General features: G+C 32.7%; 1 protein-coding gene across 4 annotated transcripts in view; it reads right to left on the bottom strand.

Moving 5' to 3' along the window:
* DYNC2H1 (dynein cytoplasmic 2 heavy chain 1) overlaps positions 1-17277 on the bottom strand; it is a 290676-nt gene that overhangs the window by 239314 nt on the left and 34085 nt on the right. For all 4 annotated transcript variants that reach the window (XM_070624815.1, XM_070624816.1, XM_070624817.1 and 1 more), the window contains exons 21-32: positions 15939-16088; positions 14996-15201; positions 13914-14069; positions 13706-13820; positions 12953-13123; positions 11576-11958; positions 9830-9962; positions 9609-9726; positions 7850-7962; positions 5969-6088; positions 2723-2873; positions 771-976 (exon numbers count right to left, since the gene is read on the bottom strand). In XM_070624815.1, coding sequence (XP_070480916.1) covers positions 771-976; positions 2723-2873; positions 5969-6088; positions 7850-7962; positions 9609-9726; positions 9830-9962; positions 11576-11958; positions 12953-13123; positions 13706-13820; positions 13914-14069; positions 14996-15201; positions 15939-16088 — 2022 coding nt within the window. The remainder of the gene's footprint in view (positions 1-770; positions 977-2722; positions 2874-5968; positions 6089-7849; positions 7963-9608; positions 9727-9829; positions 9963-11575; positions 11959-12952; positions 13124-13705; positions 13821-13913; positions 14070-14995; positions 15202-15938; positions 16089-17277) is intronic.

Below are 17277 nucleotides of genomic sequence, written 5' to 3'. Positions count from 1 at the left end.
TTGAGACCTCAAAGCATAATTAATTTGAAAAATTCATTATAAAATTAATAATTTTAGCATCAAATAATTCTCAAAATTTCTACTAAATTTTAGGGACAAGAGATTCCAATTCTGGCTGCAGTTTATAGACCTTTTCCTTAATTTAGATAGACAGATTCGGGTCTCAAAATACATTTCCTTTTGGAAAGACCCAGCTGGCAACTCTCCTGACATATGCTTATTAACATAATTGTCAAATATATTCTGATGATTGATTCATTATGATGGAAAAAGGCAGAGAGGATACAGCTGGATTTTTTTTTTGAGAATAGATTACATGAATTAGGTTATTTGTTTGAAAATTCTTTTACCTTACAAACTGAAAACATTTAGTAAACAAATTTTAGCATATTTACCATTACACTAATTTTGGCCTTGCATAAGGAGGCACAAACCAAATTGCTTCCATTGAGGTTGTCTATATTCAATTCTCCTTGGATTAAAGAAACATTTCAAATTCTGTATAAACGCTACTCTATAAAAAGGTACCTTTAGAGAATTCAGTACAACACTGAGATTACTTTAACTTTTTTGTAAATAGAATGATTTTTTATTTTTTCCAATGTAACATCTTTTTAACTATGATGAAATAGAAACAAGACAGTAACACACAAAAAAATTCTTCCCAGTTACAACTGAAAGAAAAATAATTCTTTCATCTAATAGAAAATTTCCTTTAAAGTAAATAATTTCTAACTGGAAAAATAAAACACTTCTGCCACAAGTCATACCTGATACTCATAAGTATACTGAAGTTCAGAATCCACCATTTGAACATAACATGTGTGATCACTATTCATGTAGAATCTAACTTGTTTTTTCCAAGCCCACTCTTCAGTTGTATGAACTTGAACTTGGTTTAACTGCTTCACCACATCAATATTATGAATAATATCAAGAATTAGTGCTTTAAGTTTAAGCTCCAGAATGCCAGATTCTGTACACAAATACAAATAATTGGAGAAAATGTTAGCCTGTGACTTATGTACTTTAGGATTATATGGGTACAGGTGATTTATTACTGAATTTAAATGGTAATTTCATGATGCATTTGAATGATACAGTAATATAAACCACGCAAGTCAAAAAAAATGTCAAATTCTCTAGTAAGAAATAAGAATTTCACGTGTGAAAACTAAGGTACCAAAACTCAACAGGAGAGGGGTTCCGGTTCCTTAGGCAAGGAAGTTAGTGCAGTCCAACCAGTCTCTCCCTCTGAACACAAGTATAAAACACGAACAGCATGCACCGAACTGCTATTTATGACTCTGAAAAGTAGAGTAACTTGGATAAGATCAGAATTAGAAGTGCCACCAAACCAGTGGCTAATTTACCTTTTTCTTTTTCTTTCCTCTCTGGTATTCCTAAGCCTGAACCCAAGGCAGCCAGAAACCCAGACTGGCGTAGACAGAGAGAGCTCCCAGAGAAGGCCTCTAGCTCAAGCTTGAGAAGCAGAAAAGGAGTCTCCAGGTAGCTACAGCCCCGGCAGCTGAGACCTAAAAACACTTAAAACTCTAAGGGAAGGGAACTTTCCTTTGAAATCAGAGGAGCTGTGATCCCAAGAGAGCAAGACAATCCCAACTGCCCTTTTCCTCTCTCTAATCTCCCATCAATTGGCTCAAGACATGGGTGCAGTCACAGAAAGTGTGAAGGAGAGAGTAAAGTACATGACACCCAAGATTTCTGGCAAGAGGACCAAAACAGGAGCCCAAGGGAACTGCAAAATACTGGGAAGATCATGGAGAGGGAGAAGATTAAAAAAGAGACCCTATAAATTTGTTTATGAACTCCTGGGCTCACCTCCAAACTGTGAAAGAGATCTCAACCTAAACGTCAAACCAGAGACTGAGAACTGACCACTAGGTGGCACACACGTGGGATAGATCTGAACAGTATTGCCAAGACTAAAAACAGAACAGACCCACAGGAGGCTGGCTGGAACTTGTCGCCTGAACCCAACAAGAGCAATTGGTAACAGAAAAGTATCAACATTATCCACAGGATTCAAACAAGACTCAGATTCTCATAAGGCAATATTCAAAATGTCCAGGATACAATCCAAAATCACTTAACATGCAAAAAAACAAAAAAATCTCAATTCACATAAGACAGTAAAGGTGAAATAAAAACATTCTCAAATGAAGAAAATCTATGAGAATTCAGTCAGCAAATCTTCTCTAAAAAAAACGCTAAAGGAAGTTCTTCAAACAGAAGGAAAATGATACCAAAAGGAAACTTGAAGGAAGGACAAGAAATGGTAAGCATCTAGGTAAATATAACAGACTATTTTTTCCTGAGTCCTTTAAAATATGATGGATGGTTAAAGGCAAAAATTATAACATAACCTCATGGAGCTTTCAATGAATGTAGATGTAATATATAAGACAACTACAACATAAAAAATAGGAAGATAAAAAGCCTATATGGTGGTAAGCTTTCTACATTCCATTTAAAGTAGTTTCTACATTCCATTTAAAGTAGGAAATTATTGATTCTAAGCACAATATAAAAGTATGTATATTGTAATTCTTAACATAACTTCCAAAATACATAGATGATTGATTGATAGATACATAGATAGACAAATATACAGCCAAAAACACAATGGATAAATTAAGATAGAATATCAAAAAAATGTTCCAATAACCCAAAAATAGGCAGAAAATGGAATATTTTTCCATACCAATATTCCCTGGATCCTCAGAACTTGTGTCAATGTTAGTATAGTGCTCTAACTTATTCACCAGTTGTGTTTCAATCTGATGAAGACTATGATCTTTGATAGCATCTTCTATGTCTTCAGTGAATTTAATCTGCTCCGCCAAGCACAATATCTAATGAATAAAGAGAATAATTATTTTTAAAGGGTGAATTTACTTAGAAATATTTTATAAATTTAAGGAGAGACACCTTTTTTTCCCCAAATTTCTAATTGTATATTGGATCGCTCTACTTCAATGTCTTTCTGGCACCTCAAATATAAATAGAGGAATACATTCATAGAAAGAGCGTCGTGTGATGCAGTCCAAGCGCACTTCTCAGAACTCATCTCCTACTATTCTTCTATAGGGCCATTTTCTGCTCTTAGAACCCACTGAGGTTATTGTAACCGAAGGGCCTTTGTACTTTCTTCCCTTGACTCTCCTCATAAATGGCTTCTTTTCAACCAGTAGGATGCAAAGATATCAGAGTATGATGCATTTTATTTAATAGAAGGGTAATCTTCTAGCATTCCAAAATAATTTCTCAATATACTATGAAGTCTACAATTTCAAAATTCCAATTTTATCTTAAGATCTGTCTTAAGCGTTCAATTTAATACTTACAAACAGAAACTAGCTATAGATCAAGACAGATATCTTTATAGTTATATAAAACATGAAATGTTAACAATGCTTGAGGCTTTCTGTCACAGTACCAATATAGCAAGGCTACTGATGAAGTAAATTATCCATTTAAACACAGCCTTTGAATACTTACGTTAAAATAGTTTGATACAGTTCTTAAACAAACAAGGAAAACCAGTATCCTCCTTTATCTAAAGACATGATCCATCATCATATAAAAACACTAAACTCACTGACAAATTCCTATTGAATAGATTTTTTCTGATATATACCTTTCAGCATTCAGATGAGTATCATGAAATGTCTCTATCAGACTAACACATTTAATTATCTACACATACATTTTATAACTTAACATAACAGGCTAAGAGCTGTCTTGCTCTAACTTAAACATTGTATAAACATCATATTAAGGTGCTTTAATGGAAGAGAAAGCCAATTAGTAACTTGTTCCAGGGAAAATTCATCTCCCATAGTTAATACAAAACCCAAAGTCCTCTTTAATCACATATATGATGAAATTAGCAGATCCAAATCTGCTTTATGAGAAAAGACTTTGCTCTTTAATTTTCATATGAAAATGTTTACTTGCCAGCTCCAAACTAATACTCATATACATGGATTTCCTTTCAGGTACTACTACTGAATTTCTGTATTATAAATGTACATCAATAATCTCAATTTTTAAGTCTACTAAATAGTTTCTTTGAGAGGCTAACAGAAATGATAGTCGAGATACTGTCTTGGCTGATTCTCAAGTCTCATTACCATTAAGATATCTGGACAGGCACTAACATTGTTAATTAGCTAAAATGTAATCGTCACTAAGGGTGCTCTGCAAACATCATATGATTACATCTTCAAAATGAGTTGGAAATGTAGGTATTATTACGCCCTCTTAACTAGGTGTCAAAAAGAATCACTCAGAGTATAACTTGCAAAGACAGGAATCACTCAGAGTATAACTTGCAAAGACAGGACTTGAAGCAAGGTCTGCCAAATTCTTTCGACTCTACCACGCTGCCTCCCTCCCAGACCAGAAAGTGATTTCTCTACATTATTTCCGGTCCTTACAAAATGCCTTTAGAGAACTGAATTAATAATGCATAATAACCTGTATCAGACATTCATGTAACAGCTATAGCATTCAATACCCTTACGTAAATGCTCTTGAGATAATTTTTTCTTGGCATGAACTGCTAATAAACTGGAATTCTTTGTTTTGGTAGATAATGAACTATTTATGTTTTTAGTAGATCACATTTTTACAGAGATAATGAACTATTTACATTTTTAGTATTCACATTTTTACTTGACTGCTCAAGAACCCAGAAGGTAAGGTTCAGGTTCAAATCCAGCCACTTTCTTTAGCCTGTATCTCCTAGTATATTTCCTGATACATTTGTCATTTCCCCAATCCAATTATTATGCACTTCTTACTTTTATAGATTGTTTAATATTGTGTCTTTTACTCTAAGTCAATTTAAATCCTATCTGGAAGTTGACAGAGTACTAGGAAACATTTCTAGAGGTAATAAAGTAGGTGAACTCTAACTTTGCAATGGCGTTATTATTCATTAATGATTACTTTTATTTTTCTCTAACAACCTAACAAGTTTTTTAAACACATTTTAGTTTGACTCAAAATGCTAAAAGATGAAAATAACGTGAATGATAAAATGGCTCAGAATTTAAAATGTTCCAAGCTTCCTATTTAACTTCTCATGCTTTAAAAGAATCAACATAAATTTTTTTTTCAAGTAGCTACTAAATGTTTTGATCTGAAAAGCAAAGAACTCTGAGCAGTTGAGTAGATTTTCCCATGAGAAATCACAGAATGTCTCATTGATTGCCTTTCAGAGTCCCTAAGAACTAAGGTCCTGATGTCTCACACCTGTAGTGTTAGTCTCGACAAGCTATAAACATCCCTCAAAGAGGCAGATATTTAACACAAGTCTTAGTGCTATACTTTGATAAGGCTGCAACAAGTTTTGTAAGATACAAATCTATCATCCAGTGTCTCAGGGGTGAGGTCCTATGAACAGTGAACTGCAGCAATCTCTATAACCCACCACGCAACTCAGCTCTCAGCTTCCTTGCCAACGTTCTAGTTCAGTGCTGTGACTATATTACAGACCTACACTAACACCCTGCTAAACTCCTGCCAGCTCTAGCCTCTTAAATGATTCCATGGGAGGAATGGGGGACAGCGTTATGGATCCTGTGCCTCTCTATCAATGATGGACTAATCATCTAGAACCAGGAAGCTACTACATGAGTGATTTTCCCTCCCCATTCCGTTCCCCACTGGCGTGGGTTGCTTAGATCTCAGCATGCCCTCTGCTTGAAGCATCTGGAATATAACAAACTAATGGAGCTAGAAGAGAATTTCACTATCACGCAGTTCTTCCCTTACATTTTATAGTTGAGGAACTGAGACTCAAAAGTTAAGCAATTTGTCAATGTTAACTGTTAGATAAAAGGAGAACAAAGATGCCAGTTGTCTGAACCTTCTTACCTCTAGGTCAGGGATCTTTCCATGATACCATGCCTACCTATATTCCACACACAAGCCCCCTTACCTGTGAAGGGAACAAGGATGGGTCAATTGCACCTTGAGAACTTCGTCCAGCAGTAACACATTCTGTCAACAACTGTTTCAAAGTTTGCTTCATTTCCAAGGCTAAATCATTTAACCAAGTCTGAAAATAAAATCAGAAAATAATATATATGAATCATAAAACAAATATACACTCTATTGACAGATCCCATTCTTTTATTTCAGCAAGGCAAATTATAATTTCCTACTGACTCTCACACTCCCAAAATGTGTTACATGGCATGTAACTATTTATTTTATTAATAAATAATTTGAAAAAAACAATTTTTTTCACCTTTTGGGATAATAGTAAGTGTGAAAACTCATAAATTTGTGGTTAGCTATCACTCTCTTCATCTATACAAAGTAATACAATATGAACATTTTTTAAAAAATCCATTCATTTCATCATTATGACAAATCAAATTAGATAGTTGGGTTAATAAATCAGAGTCAAAGTGACTAGCTAAGTCCCCTGGCTTAGTGATGCAAGCCCAGTGATCTCATATTCAGAAAGTTGCAATCATAGGAAAGGATTGCTTCATTAGGGTGAACTATATTATTTGGGGAGTTAAGCTGCCTCTTCAAACAAAACTTTGTTTCAAGGTCAAAACAACACATTTTTTCACTCCCTTGATTAGAGATAAAACAATGAACATTAACTAAAGTTAAAATAATAATGACAACTGATAAAAATAGTAATGAGTATTTATGAAGCACTACTTAATTTTAAAAGACTGTATCATCTGCAATAAAATATAAGGGCAAAAACCATAACTTTAACTAGGTTTTCATCATTACTTACTTTACTCTAAGTTCTAGCTTTTTTTTTTTAACACACTTTCCAGTATTAAAAATAGCATGAATCCTTGCCCAGCTCAAAAGCCCTGAAGCTAAAGAGTGCAAGGCACATCTACTCTGCGAATCATCACAAGAGCTTCCAGAGTTCCAGTTTTCCCTTGCTGGCAAAACTGTTCAAGCCCAGCTGCTAAAACTTAATCTCTTCCTCTCTCTCTTTATCTTGTCCCAACAAAACTACAAGAAAGGAAAACAACAACAACAAAACAACAAAACTCTTCACCAAACATAGGAGCTACTTAACAAAGCTTCTATGCTTTCAATCTCCTGATTTATGTACTCGATATCCAATAAAATGTTGAGGTCTAACCAGAAATAGACATTTAGCTAAACTATAGATACATGCATGATAAGGCATGGCCCCTTCTAGTTGGAAGATAATTTTGGAACTTGAAAATTACAATTCAATGTGATGCACCCTATTGCTTTTTAGTTTTTGTTGTATACCTATAATAGGCCTTTGATAGTTTACTTCCAGTCCTGCAGAACCAACTAATCAATTGTTGTTCCATGAATGCCCTAGTTTCAAGCTTACTTGTTCACCTAAGTCATCTTACACAGCTCATGTTTTAAAGAGAAAAAAGAACTAAGACTTAGGAGTACTTATGTTCCAAACACTACATAGTATACTTAAAGCCAGTTATCTCATTTAATTTTCAATAGAAAGTCTTTGCAACAGATAGTAAGATTCCTATTTTACAGACAAGAAAATTGAGATTCTAAGTCACATAGTTAATAAGTTGTGGAGCTAAAATAAATATCCAAGTCTTTTTGACTCCAAAGCAAAGGCTCTTTTCATAATTACATGCTGCCTTCCAAAGACTAAAAATCCATATTCTCCTTAATATCAAATCATTCTGAACCTAACAAATCATCTTTTAAGATATGAGTTTCCTGAAAGGCTTAAATTAGCCACCTTTACCTTACAAATTTACTAAATTATTTTTGAAACAAAGTTCATATAGCTAATTCTTTTTATTTTCATACTTGAAGAAGAATTACTTACCTCTACATTGTCTGATAGAAAAACTTTATTTTTAAAAGGTACAACTTCTCCCTCTAAAGATTTCATTGCAGTTATATGTTTCGATTCCTCATCAAAGCACACACTGTTAATGCCTATAATATAAAAGCAAGAATTTAAATAGAAAGGATTAAAGACATAATTATTAGACATGCCAAATGGTTACCACATAATGTATAACACATATCCCACAATATATGTTATAATATAATAGAATTATATTAATTCCATTATATAACATAATAGAATAGCTTTTCATAACCAAAAACTGTAAACAACCCAAATGCCCATCAACGGATGAATGGATAAACGGTGATACAGTCAAACAACGGAATACTACCCAGGAATAAAAAGGAATAAAATATATTTATGGCTATCTTGAAAACATTATGATGAGCAAAAGAAGCCCGACACAAATGAGTACATAAGCATACATACTGATGATCCCACTTATAATGATATGAGACAAAAAAGACAAGAGGAAAGGACGAGGGCAAATAGGACCTCCCTTCCTCCAAGGGAATCCTATTCTATAATAATGTATACTATAGGGAATATATGCATATTCCCTATAGTATACAAAAAAACCTTAAACACATTATCTAATTTTGATCTTCAGAAAAACCCAGTAAGTTATTATTTCCAATTTAAAGAAGGAAACTAAATTTCAGAGATGTAAATTAATAACTGACTAATAAATAGTAGAGGGAGAGCTTGAATATAAACCTTCTGATTTCAACAGCTCTTTCCACTACCTCCCACAGCCCAAATCACAGTTACAGATGCTTATAAGTACCTTACAGTTTCAGATATACAATGGTTAGTAAATGCTTCTATAAAGCACTAGAGAGTAAATATTTTAGGTTTTCACAGGCCATACCATGTCTGTGTCAACTGCTCAACTCTGTGCCAGTAGCACAAAAGCAGCTATTGCTAATAATGGCCATGGCTCTGTTCCAGTAAAATTTTATTTTTAAAAAACAGGCAGTGAGCCAGATTTCGCCTGTAGGCCTGTAGTTTGCTAATCCCTGATTAAAAGTGAAGATGATGAAAATTTTTTACCTTTTAAAGTTAATTTGAAAAACATAGCTGTTTTCCAACAAATGAAATATTGTCAGAAAATAACAGTCATTATTTTTGTAGCGAACCAATTCCATATGCAATTACCCAAATAAAGTGACTCAACAACACCAAAGCATTGGCACTATTAGTCTACACTTTTCGCCAGGTAATCTCACCTATTCCCACAGCTTAATTATTACCTATATACAGATGACTTTCAGTTTGACATCTCCATCCTAGGTCTCTCTACTGACAATAATTGTCTATTGAGTAGCTCCACTTGGACATCTTTTAGAAGACCTTAAACTCAAAAAATGAAAGGGTATCTTCTCCTTCACCTCCAGGCCTCTGCAGAGCCTATTCCCTCTGCCTTCCATCTTTCTTCAAGCTAAGATTTATAAATTCATCAGATCTCACTTTAAACATCACCGTTTTATGATGCCCCAAAACTGAGCTAAATGCTTTCATAGATAGAGCTATAACACACATAGTTATGTCAACCACAGGAATTGTCATATATTATATTTGTCAACTTACTAGCTTGTGTCCCCTACTAAACTATAAGTTCTTTGAGTGTACGACTTGTATTACATTCAATAGTCTACTTAAGAGCCTAACATTATGCCTGGCAGTTAGTTGAAACTCAACAAATATCTGTTGAATAAATGTTGAATCTTACCAGCAAACAACTTCTTAAGGTGCGACTGAATCACTGATGGGTTAGTAGACTGGCCCAGTATTTCTAATAAGTCATCATCACCAATAAAATAAAATCTTGGGAATGCTGAGCGTTTTTCCTAACAAAAATTAAAACAGAAAGAATAGACTTCTCTTTTCAAATAATTAAGATATTAAAGTATTGTATAATTTATTACATAAAGATTTTTTTAAAAAACATGCCTCTAAAAATTCATTTAATGATTTCTGACATCTGTGAAGCTGATCAAGTATTGTTAGTAGAGAATTTCTGATTCCTGCATGCGTAGTTAACCTTGTGACTCTATTGTCTTTCTTGATGTCGGTCATTATTGATCTACAGAAGAAAAAAAAGTTATTTTCACATTTATTTTAACAGTTTTGGCTGAGAGATACTGAGACATTTATTTTCTCACTTGCTTAAAACAAACTAGAGGTAACACTATTATAACAACAATATATCACTAGGCTTCCAATAAATAATCCTAAAAATTAGTAATTTCTCATTACCATTTTTAACCTCCCATACTGCAAAGTCTCTTATTTCATTCATTAGATAAACAAATATTAAGCCCTACTTCAGAAAGATAATGATCTGGTGACAGAGAAAGATATTAAATAACTTCTCAAAATATTTAAATAAAATTATGATAAATGCTAAGAAGGAAAAGTACAAAGTATTGTCAAAGTGGTTAATAAGGCAACCCCTAACCTATGACTTCTTTGAGGAAGTAATTTAAGCTGTGATCTAAATGATGAATAAAAAGAAAAAAAAACCAGTGAGTAGGAGGGAAATAGTTTCCGGGAAAGATCCTGGAAAAGAGCTTGGTATGTTTGAGAAATTAAAGGCTGTAGTCACTACAGCAAAAAAGGAGAACAACACAAGAAAAGATAGAGAAATGGATAAGGAGCAGATCATGCTTTATCCTTAGAGAACAGGAAACCATTTTAAAATTTTACTTAAAAAAATAAAGGCAAGAAGTGAGAAAACTTAACTTTTAAGTATTACTCTAGTTGTTGTGTGAAAAACTTATTGGAGAAGACAAGAATAAGTCAAAAGATTAGGCACAAGTCCAAGTGAGTGATGACAAAAGTACTTTAGAATAAAATCAAAGAAATAGAGGTATAAAGGATATATTAAAATAGATTAAAGTAGGTTAGAATCAACACAATTTGATAATTTAATGCATTTGCAAGTGGAGGGAGATGTCAAAGATATCCAGTATGTTTCTACTTTGAGCAATTAGGTGGTACCATTTATTGAGAAAGAAACGAGAAAGAGAAAATATTTGTGGGAAGGGAATTGAGGGTAAACTCATGAATTTAGTTTTGACATGTTGAGGATATTTAGTACATTTTGAGCTCAGATGAGAAATATGGGCTCCATATAAAAGTTGAAGAAACCTCAGCAAATAGAAGAAAATTGATGCTGAGAGTGGTTAAGATCACCTAAAAAGAGAGCTGGAAAAGAACCCAAGGCTGAAACCTGCAGAATGTCTACATATAAATGTTTAGAGAGGGCTAAGGACAGAAAACCAGAAGAGGACAGCAGCAAAGAAACCAAGGGAAGAGACTTTCCAAGAAAGAAGAAATGTTCAACTCTTAAATACTAGTCATAGATAAAGTAAAATGAGGAATGAAAAATGCCCAATGAATTTACACCAGAAAAGTAACTGGTAACTTTAGGAAACATTAGGGATATATTAGTAATATAATTATTACTATTATACGATAGGTATAGGTGAAGACAGAAACGAGACCAAAATGGTTCAGGAAGTAAATGGCTGAATGAGAGAAAATAGCTTCTCAGAAGGATCCAGTAGAGAAAGAAGTTGAAGACACAGACGATACTAAAAATAAATAATTAAAAATAATCAACTTGTATTAGACATCTCACAACATAAACAAAAAATTGCCATAAGTGTATATGTCTTATATAGTTCTCCTGACCTAAAATCTTCATCAACTCTGTTAAAGCGTGTCTGTTCTTTTGGCAATGCTCCACGGCCAAAAATGGGTTCCAAATAGACCCACTTTCTCTGAATGTGGTTTAAATTCTGTAGGTACTCATCTAACTCTGCAAGTTTTCTTTCCCAAATTGACACTTTGTCTTCAAATCCTTTATAATAAGGAGAATCCTTTAAGGATTGAAGAAGGCATCTATTATCTCCAACTTGATTTACAATATCTTTCCAGTCTTTAATCAGCTTGATAGTTCGACTTTGGCTGTCTTCATAATCAATCAATGTAAATACTGCTCCAACTCCCCAAAGATCAAGTTCACGTAAAGCTTCTCTGATTGTAACTTCACCTTGTGCCCGACTATTTAAATCCTATTTAAAACAAAATATCCACATTTATTATTTCAACATTAATTATCATATAAATTATAAGATATCTACTTTATAAGAAAGTATATTTTTATTTGGCTTTTCACCACAAAGCCAAAAGAAAAAAAGTAAGTGGGTATATTTTACACACAATCCAAGATAATTACTGGTTAATGCATCGAGAGACATCAGATACGAAGTACGCAGGTTCACACGGCCAAAGTATACACAAAGTTTTACCTTACACTTTTTACTTCTAAAAATTCAAGCATCCATCACAAAACACAAAAATAGTGTGGCTTATTTAAAATTTTGCAGACCTCAGAAATTTTACTGTAACCTAATTGTAAGTTCTGATACATCTAAAGTGATTAACAATCATCCAGAGTTATCTCCTGCAGCAGTCATGCTTTATAACCTTATGATTATCTAAATATGCTTCAGGATTATCAACAAACATAAAAGTATACATACTAGCCAGGAAATAGAACAATGTGACACCAGGAGTGCTTTTATTTTCACACTGATAGGCAGAACACAACACAGCAAGCCTGCCACTTATGATAGAATCGTGCAAGTTTTACTTTTACCTGAGACCTTTTCTAAACCTGATTAGCAAATTGGTTCTTGGTTTAGCTCTCTGGATTTTTCTATACTTTAGCTTCTATTTACAATATACCCCATAATTTTAATGTATTTTAGGTAAAATGATTTGTATTTGTTTGCTTTCTGATTAAAGCTGACTCCTTTCATAAAGAAAGACATCTATTTTTATTTCATGTTTTTTCTCTCTCAAGGAAGGGGTTTATATTGTTTCAATACAACCATACAGATTCAGATGTATTATCAATGAAAGAATAATGGAATAACAGAATATTGTCACTATTTTAAGGGAAGAAAATAATTTAACCTGCCATTTCATTTAAATAAAATATGAAGCAAAATCATGTGTTAACAAAGGTCAGATTTATGAGATACTTATAAAAGTGATACTTACTTTAAGGTCTGAAGCTTTGGCAACAATGCTATCAGCTACTCTAAGCAGATCACCAAACAATAATTTCTCTAGACTAGTCCCCCTAGGAAGGCCAAGCAGACGAAAAAGGTCAAGCCAGTGATCTGGAGATAGATGCTCCCCTCTCACATATTTCAAGACAGGAATTGTGATCTGTTAAAAAGGAAGGAAAAAACACATTTGTACACACATATACATATATTAGCAAAATGCAAATTATTATTTACTATTATGATAAAGTAAAAATTTTAATTAATATAGCTAATTGTAATTACTCCATTATCTTATTAGACAATTTTGAAATTAAATTCTTAAACAGAATTCTATAAAACTTTTTATTAAACATTGTTGTGGATACATGCAAATTTCCCTTTCTAGCTACCATATTTTAAAAGATGACCTAAAATATTTCTATTTTTATGATTTTAGGATACGACCTACATCCTAAATATGCTAAATGACCCACATCCTAAATTGGATGTATAAACACTCCAATTTATAACTTTAACCATAAATTGCTTCTTTTCAAACTTTTTCTTTTCAAACCTCTTTTGAATTAGTAGTAAAAAATACCAATAATTTCTTGGTTCATTCTATACTTCCTATTTTTTTCATGTAATGAAATCATTAAAAAATACATTAACTAAAATTACAGTTCAGTTACCACATGATAAAAAGATATATGAAAGCTGCAAACAACATTTTTAAACAGTAGAATAAGTAAAACTATCTTACTTTATATTTGTCAACTTCTAACTGTAATTTCACTGTCATTACTGAATGTTCTTCAATCTTCCTTAATCTGTCATGCCAATTCATCAAAAATTCCTCAAACAGATATGTCTTAGTCCTGCAAAATACCAGAAACACATCTTAAATAAAACTGACATCCCAAAAAACACTACCAAACTATAAGAACCCAAATATTGTTAATGAATCAGACCTAAAAGTAATCCAATCTTCATTGGCCATTTCCTGAAATCCTTGCTGAAACTCTTCATAAAGAGCCCAAATTTGTGCACAGCTCTCAATATCTTTATGGATGCTATATGCCAAAGAGAAGTTGGGCTCTTCTAGCCCAAAATGATGGCAATCATCACTATAGAAGAAAACAGTGAAATATTATTAGATTCTAAAAAAAGAAAGACTGGGAAATACCAATGTTATTTAATTGCATTGTGTGTGTGTGTGTGTGTGTGTGTGTGTGTGCATGTGTATTTGATAGCGGAGGTACATAGTAGGTACTATGCCTACTTTACATGATAATTTTACTTAGGTATGGGTTCTTTTAAATTCATTAATATGCATTTTTTACAAAGGAGTCTAAGTGGAGTTGGTAATATATAAATATATTTTATGTAAACAATATATATCACATAACATATATATTCAGAATTTTATAAATTATGGATTAATCCGAGAAGATAATATTCTTAGTTGAAAGAGTTAACTTCTAGAATATAAGATATCCTTCATCTAACTGGTGCAACACGATTTAAAAAGTGTGGTACTAAAACCTTCACTCACCTATGCAAGCAATTATTTTATTGATACACTTTACCTAAATAGACAAAACCTAAAACACTGTTCACATTTAATACTTTATATTATTATAACATAAAACAACAAATTTTTTTGAAACCTTTTTATTATTTTGCTAGGTTCATTTTTTTCTCAGAGGCTTTGAAAGTAATTTTCCATTAATTTTATATATTCCATTTTTAAATACAATGAGATCACAAAAAGCAAGTATTCCAATTCCCTAATTTAATTTTTCATTAAACATAATTTTCTATTCTATCTCTAGGCCTAACCAGAAATTTGCTTTTCTCTTAATATCTTTATATAATCTAACCACAACTCTTAAGGAAGCAGTAGCATGAGACTTATTATTTGTATTTTAAAAACGTTAAGTTTATAAGGAAAGATATTAAGATAACAGATATTAGAAAATTACTAATAATACACAGACACAAAACTGTTTTTTTCAAAATGTACACTATCGGTTTTAAAGAAAAAACATACACCAGCTTTTTTCTTATGACTTCAAGATCATCAAACTCAATTTTTTTCTCTTTTATTGACTTTGCACTTTTATCAAGGGTATTTTGCTGGCCAGTTTCAATAACATCATCACCAGGCTTTAGTTGGTCCCAACGAGCTTTAAATTTTTCCAATTCTTGATAATAAATCTGAAGACGTGATTTCACATTTCCTTTCATCACTTCAATCTATAAATCAATAGAGTTTATACAACTTAATTCAGAGTAAAATCCCACTTTATTTTCACATTTTTATTTCCAACATTTTCTATTTAAAAGTGAAGAAATATCAATACCAACATTTCAAAAGATTGTTTTTAATTACTGATTTCAAGAGCAATAAAATAATTCAAAAACATAAAATTAGACCATAAATTTACAAGAGATCATCCACAAACACCATCATTAAGAAGTCATTCATGTGATTAACAGCAACCACTACAACTATCAACAAAGTTGATGCAAAAAGAAAATATGCCTGTTGCATGGCTGCCAGTTGTTCTTCCTGAGGACACAGTTGCTTAATGTTAAGGAGGAGGGCACTTCCCAGTCTCCCATCCAGCTAAAGGCCATGAGACTAAGTTCTGGTCAATGGTCAATGGGATCTGAGTGCAACAGATATATGCAACTTCCAGGTTGTACCCTTAAAAGACACCACACATAGTCGGGAAACAAATTCATTCATAAGAAACACTGAAAATAATGTTCCACACATTCTTGAATGGCAGGAAGTGAAGATAAACTATGTGAATTGATCATCATTATATAAGGTGTTTTACTATAGAGAAGTACTGAAGGAGGTAAATTTCATTAGCAATATAAAATTCTCATAAACCTGAGCTATAATGGAATAAAGCTAAGCAAGAAATCTTAAGTGAGAAAAAAATTAAGTTTCCATTTTAACAAAATGACTAAAAGGTTCTTACCTGATCTTTAATCATAAGTTGGTGACTTTCCATCATCAACTCAAATTTATCCCACTTAGCTTTCAGATTACTTATTGTTTCTAAACCTCCACCTGCCACAGTTCGAAAAAGTCTATTTTTATCTTCAGCTTCTTGAAATAAGGGCAAAATCTAAAGGTTAAAAAAAATAATGTGAATAATTTGTTAAATTCCTAGATATAAAGTTTCTAATGCTTACTTATTATATACAAACTCAACTAAAGCACTCTAACATCAGAAGTTAAAAAGGGATAATAAAAGTGGTAATATGAGACTGAATGAAACCATAAATCCATAAAGACAATATTCTAGCTGTTCAAAGTAAAGTTCCTTTTATAAATGTTCCATACATAAGAAAATGATACAGAGGCTTCTAAAAGAACTAAGATTAGTGATTATCTAAGAGCATAAGTTAACTAAATTATCCTACTTAATACAGAAAGGAAAATCATGAAAAAAGGTACTTAGGAAACAGACAACTAAAGAAGTCAAGTCAAGCCCTGCATTCAGTTTCTACTTGAAACTCACTGAGTCGTGTAGAATTAGTAGTCTGTTAAACAGTCTGGGTGTAAGTCAACAGATGCTAAACTGCTTGACTTACTTCTAAGCCTTTTACTTCTAAGCCTTTGCAGTGCAAAACAACAGTGTTCTATAAATTAATACCTGAACTTATACTATTCAACAAAGCCATAAAATCCATTGAAAGATTTTTAAAAATCACTGTGCACACATAATAGACAAAAAAAGAATTTCAAAGATATCTCAATGACAGTTTGCAATCCCTGGGCAGGATCAGTTCCATCCGAGAAAGAGAAAAACCAATGGACAAAGAAACCATGTTGTACTAGGAAAATTAGTAAGAAAAGAGAAAAAATAGAGTAGGATTCTAATTTCCTACATGAGAATGGAACTTAGGTTAATTTATAAAGACAATATAACAATTTCCTAGTCTACCTGCCTCCTTTCCTACTCCTTCAAATCCACAAACCAACAGACAGACATATCAAAACACAATTCTACATCTTGCTGCTTAAAAGCCACCAATGACTCCCCAGCATCCAGAAAATCAAGCCTAAGAACTTGATTTTCACATGACCTAGATTCTACCTAGCTCTTTATACTATCTCTTGCCACTTTCAGCCTCACATGTTGCTCCCAGCATACAACATCTATTTCTCTTCTCTTAGTTTTTGTGATGATACACTTCATGTCTTTCCTCCCACTTCATTCTCAATTTCCCTTGCTGTCTCCTCCTATGCTTGATCTCTTAAGTTTTGGAACGCTCATACCCGGTCCTATATCCTCTACAGTTTGCTATCAA

The sequence above is a fragment of the Equus przewalskii genome, chromosome 6 (assembly GCF_037783145.1).
Source record: "Equus przewalskii isolate Varuska chromosome 6, EquPr2, whole genome shotgun sequence".
Taxonomy (NCBI): domain Eukaryota; kingdom Metazoa; phylum Chordata; class Mammalia; order Perissodactyla; family Equidae; genus Equus; species Equus przewalskii.
This window is presented reverse-complemented; position numbering and strand designations above follow the sequence as displayed.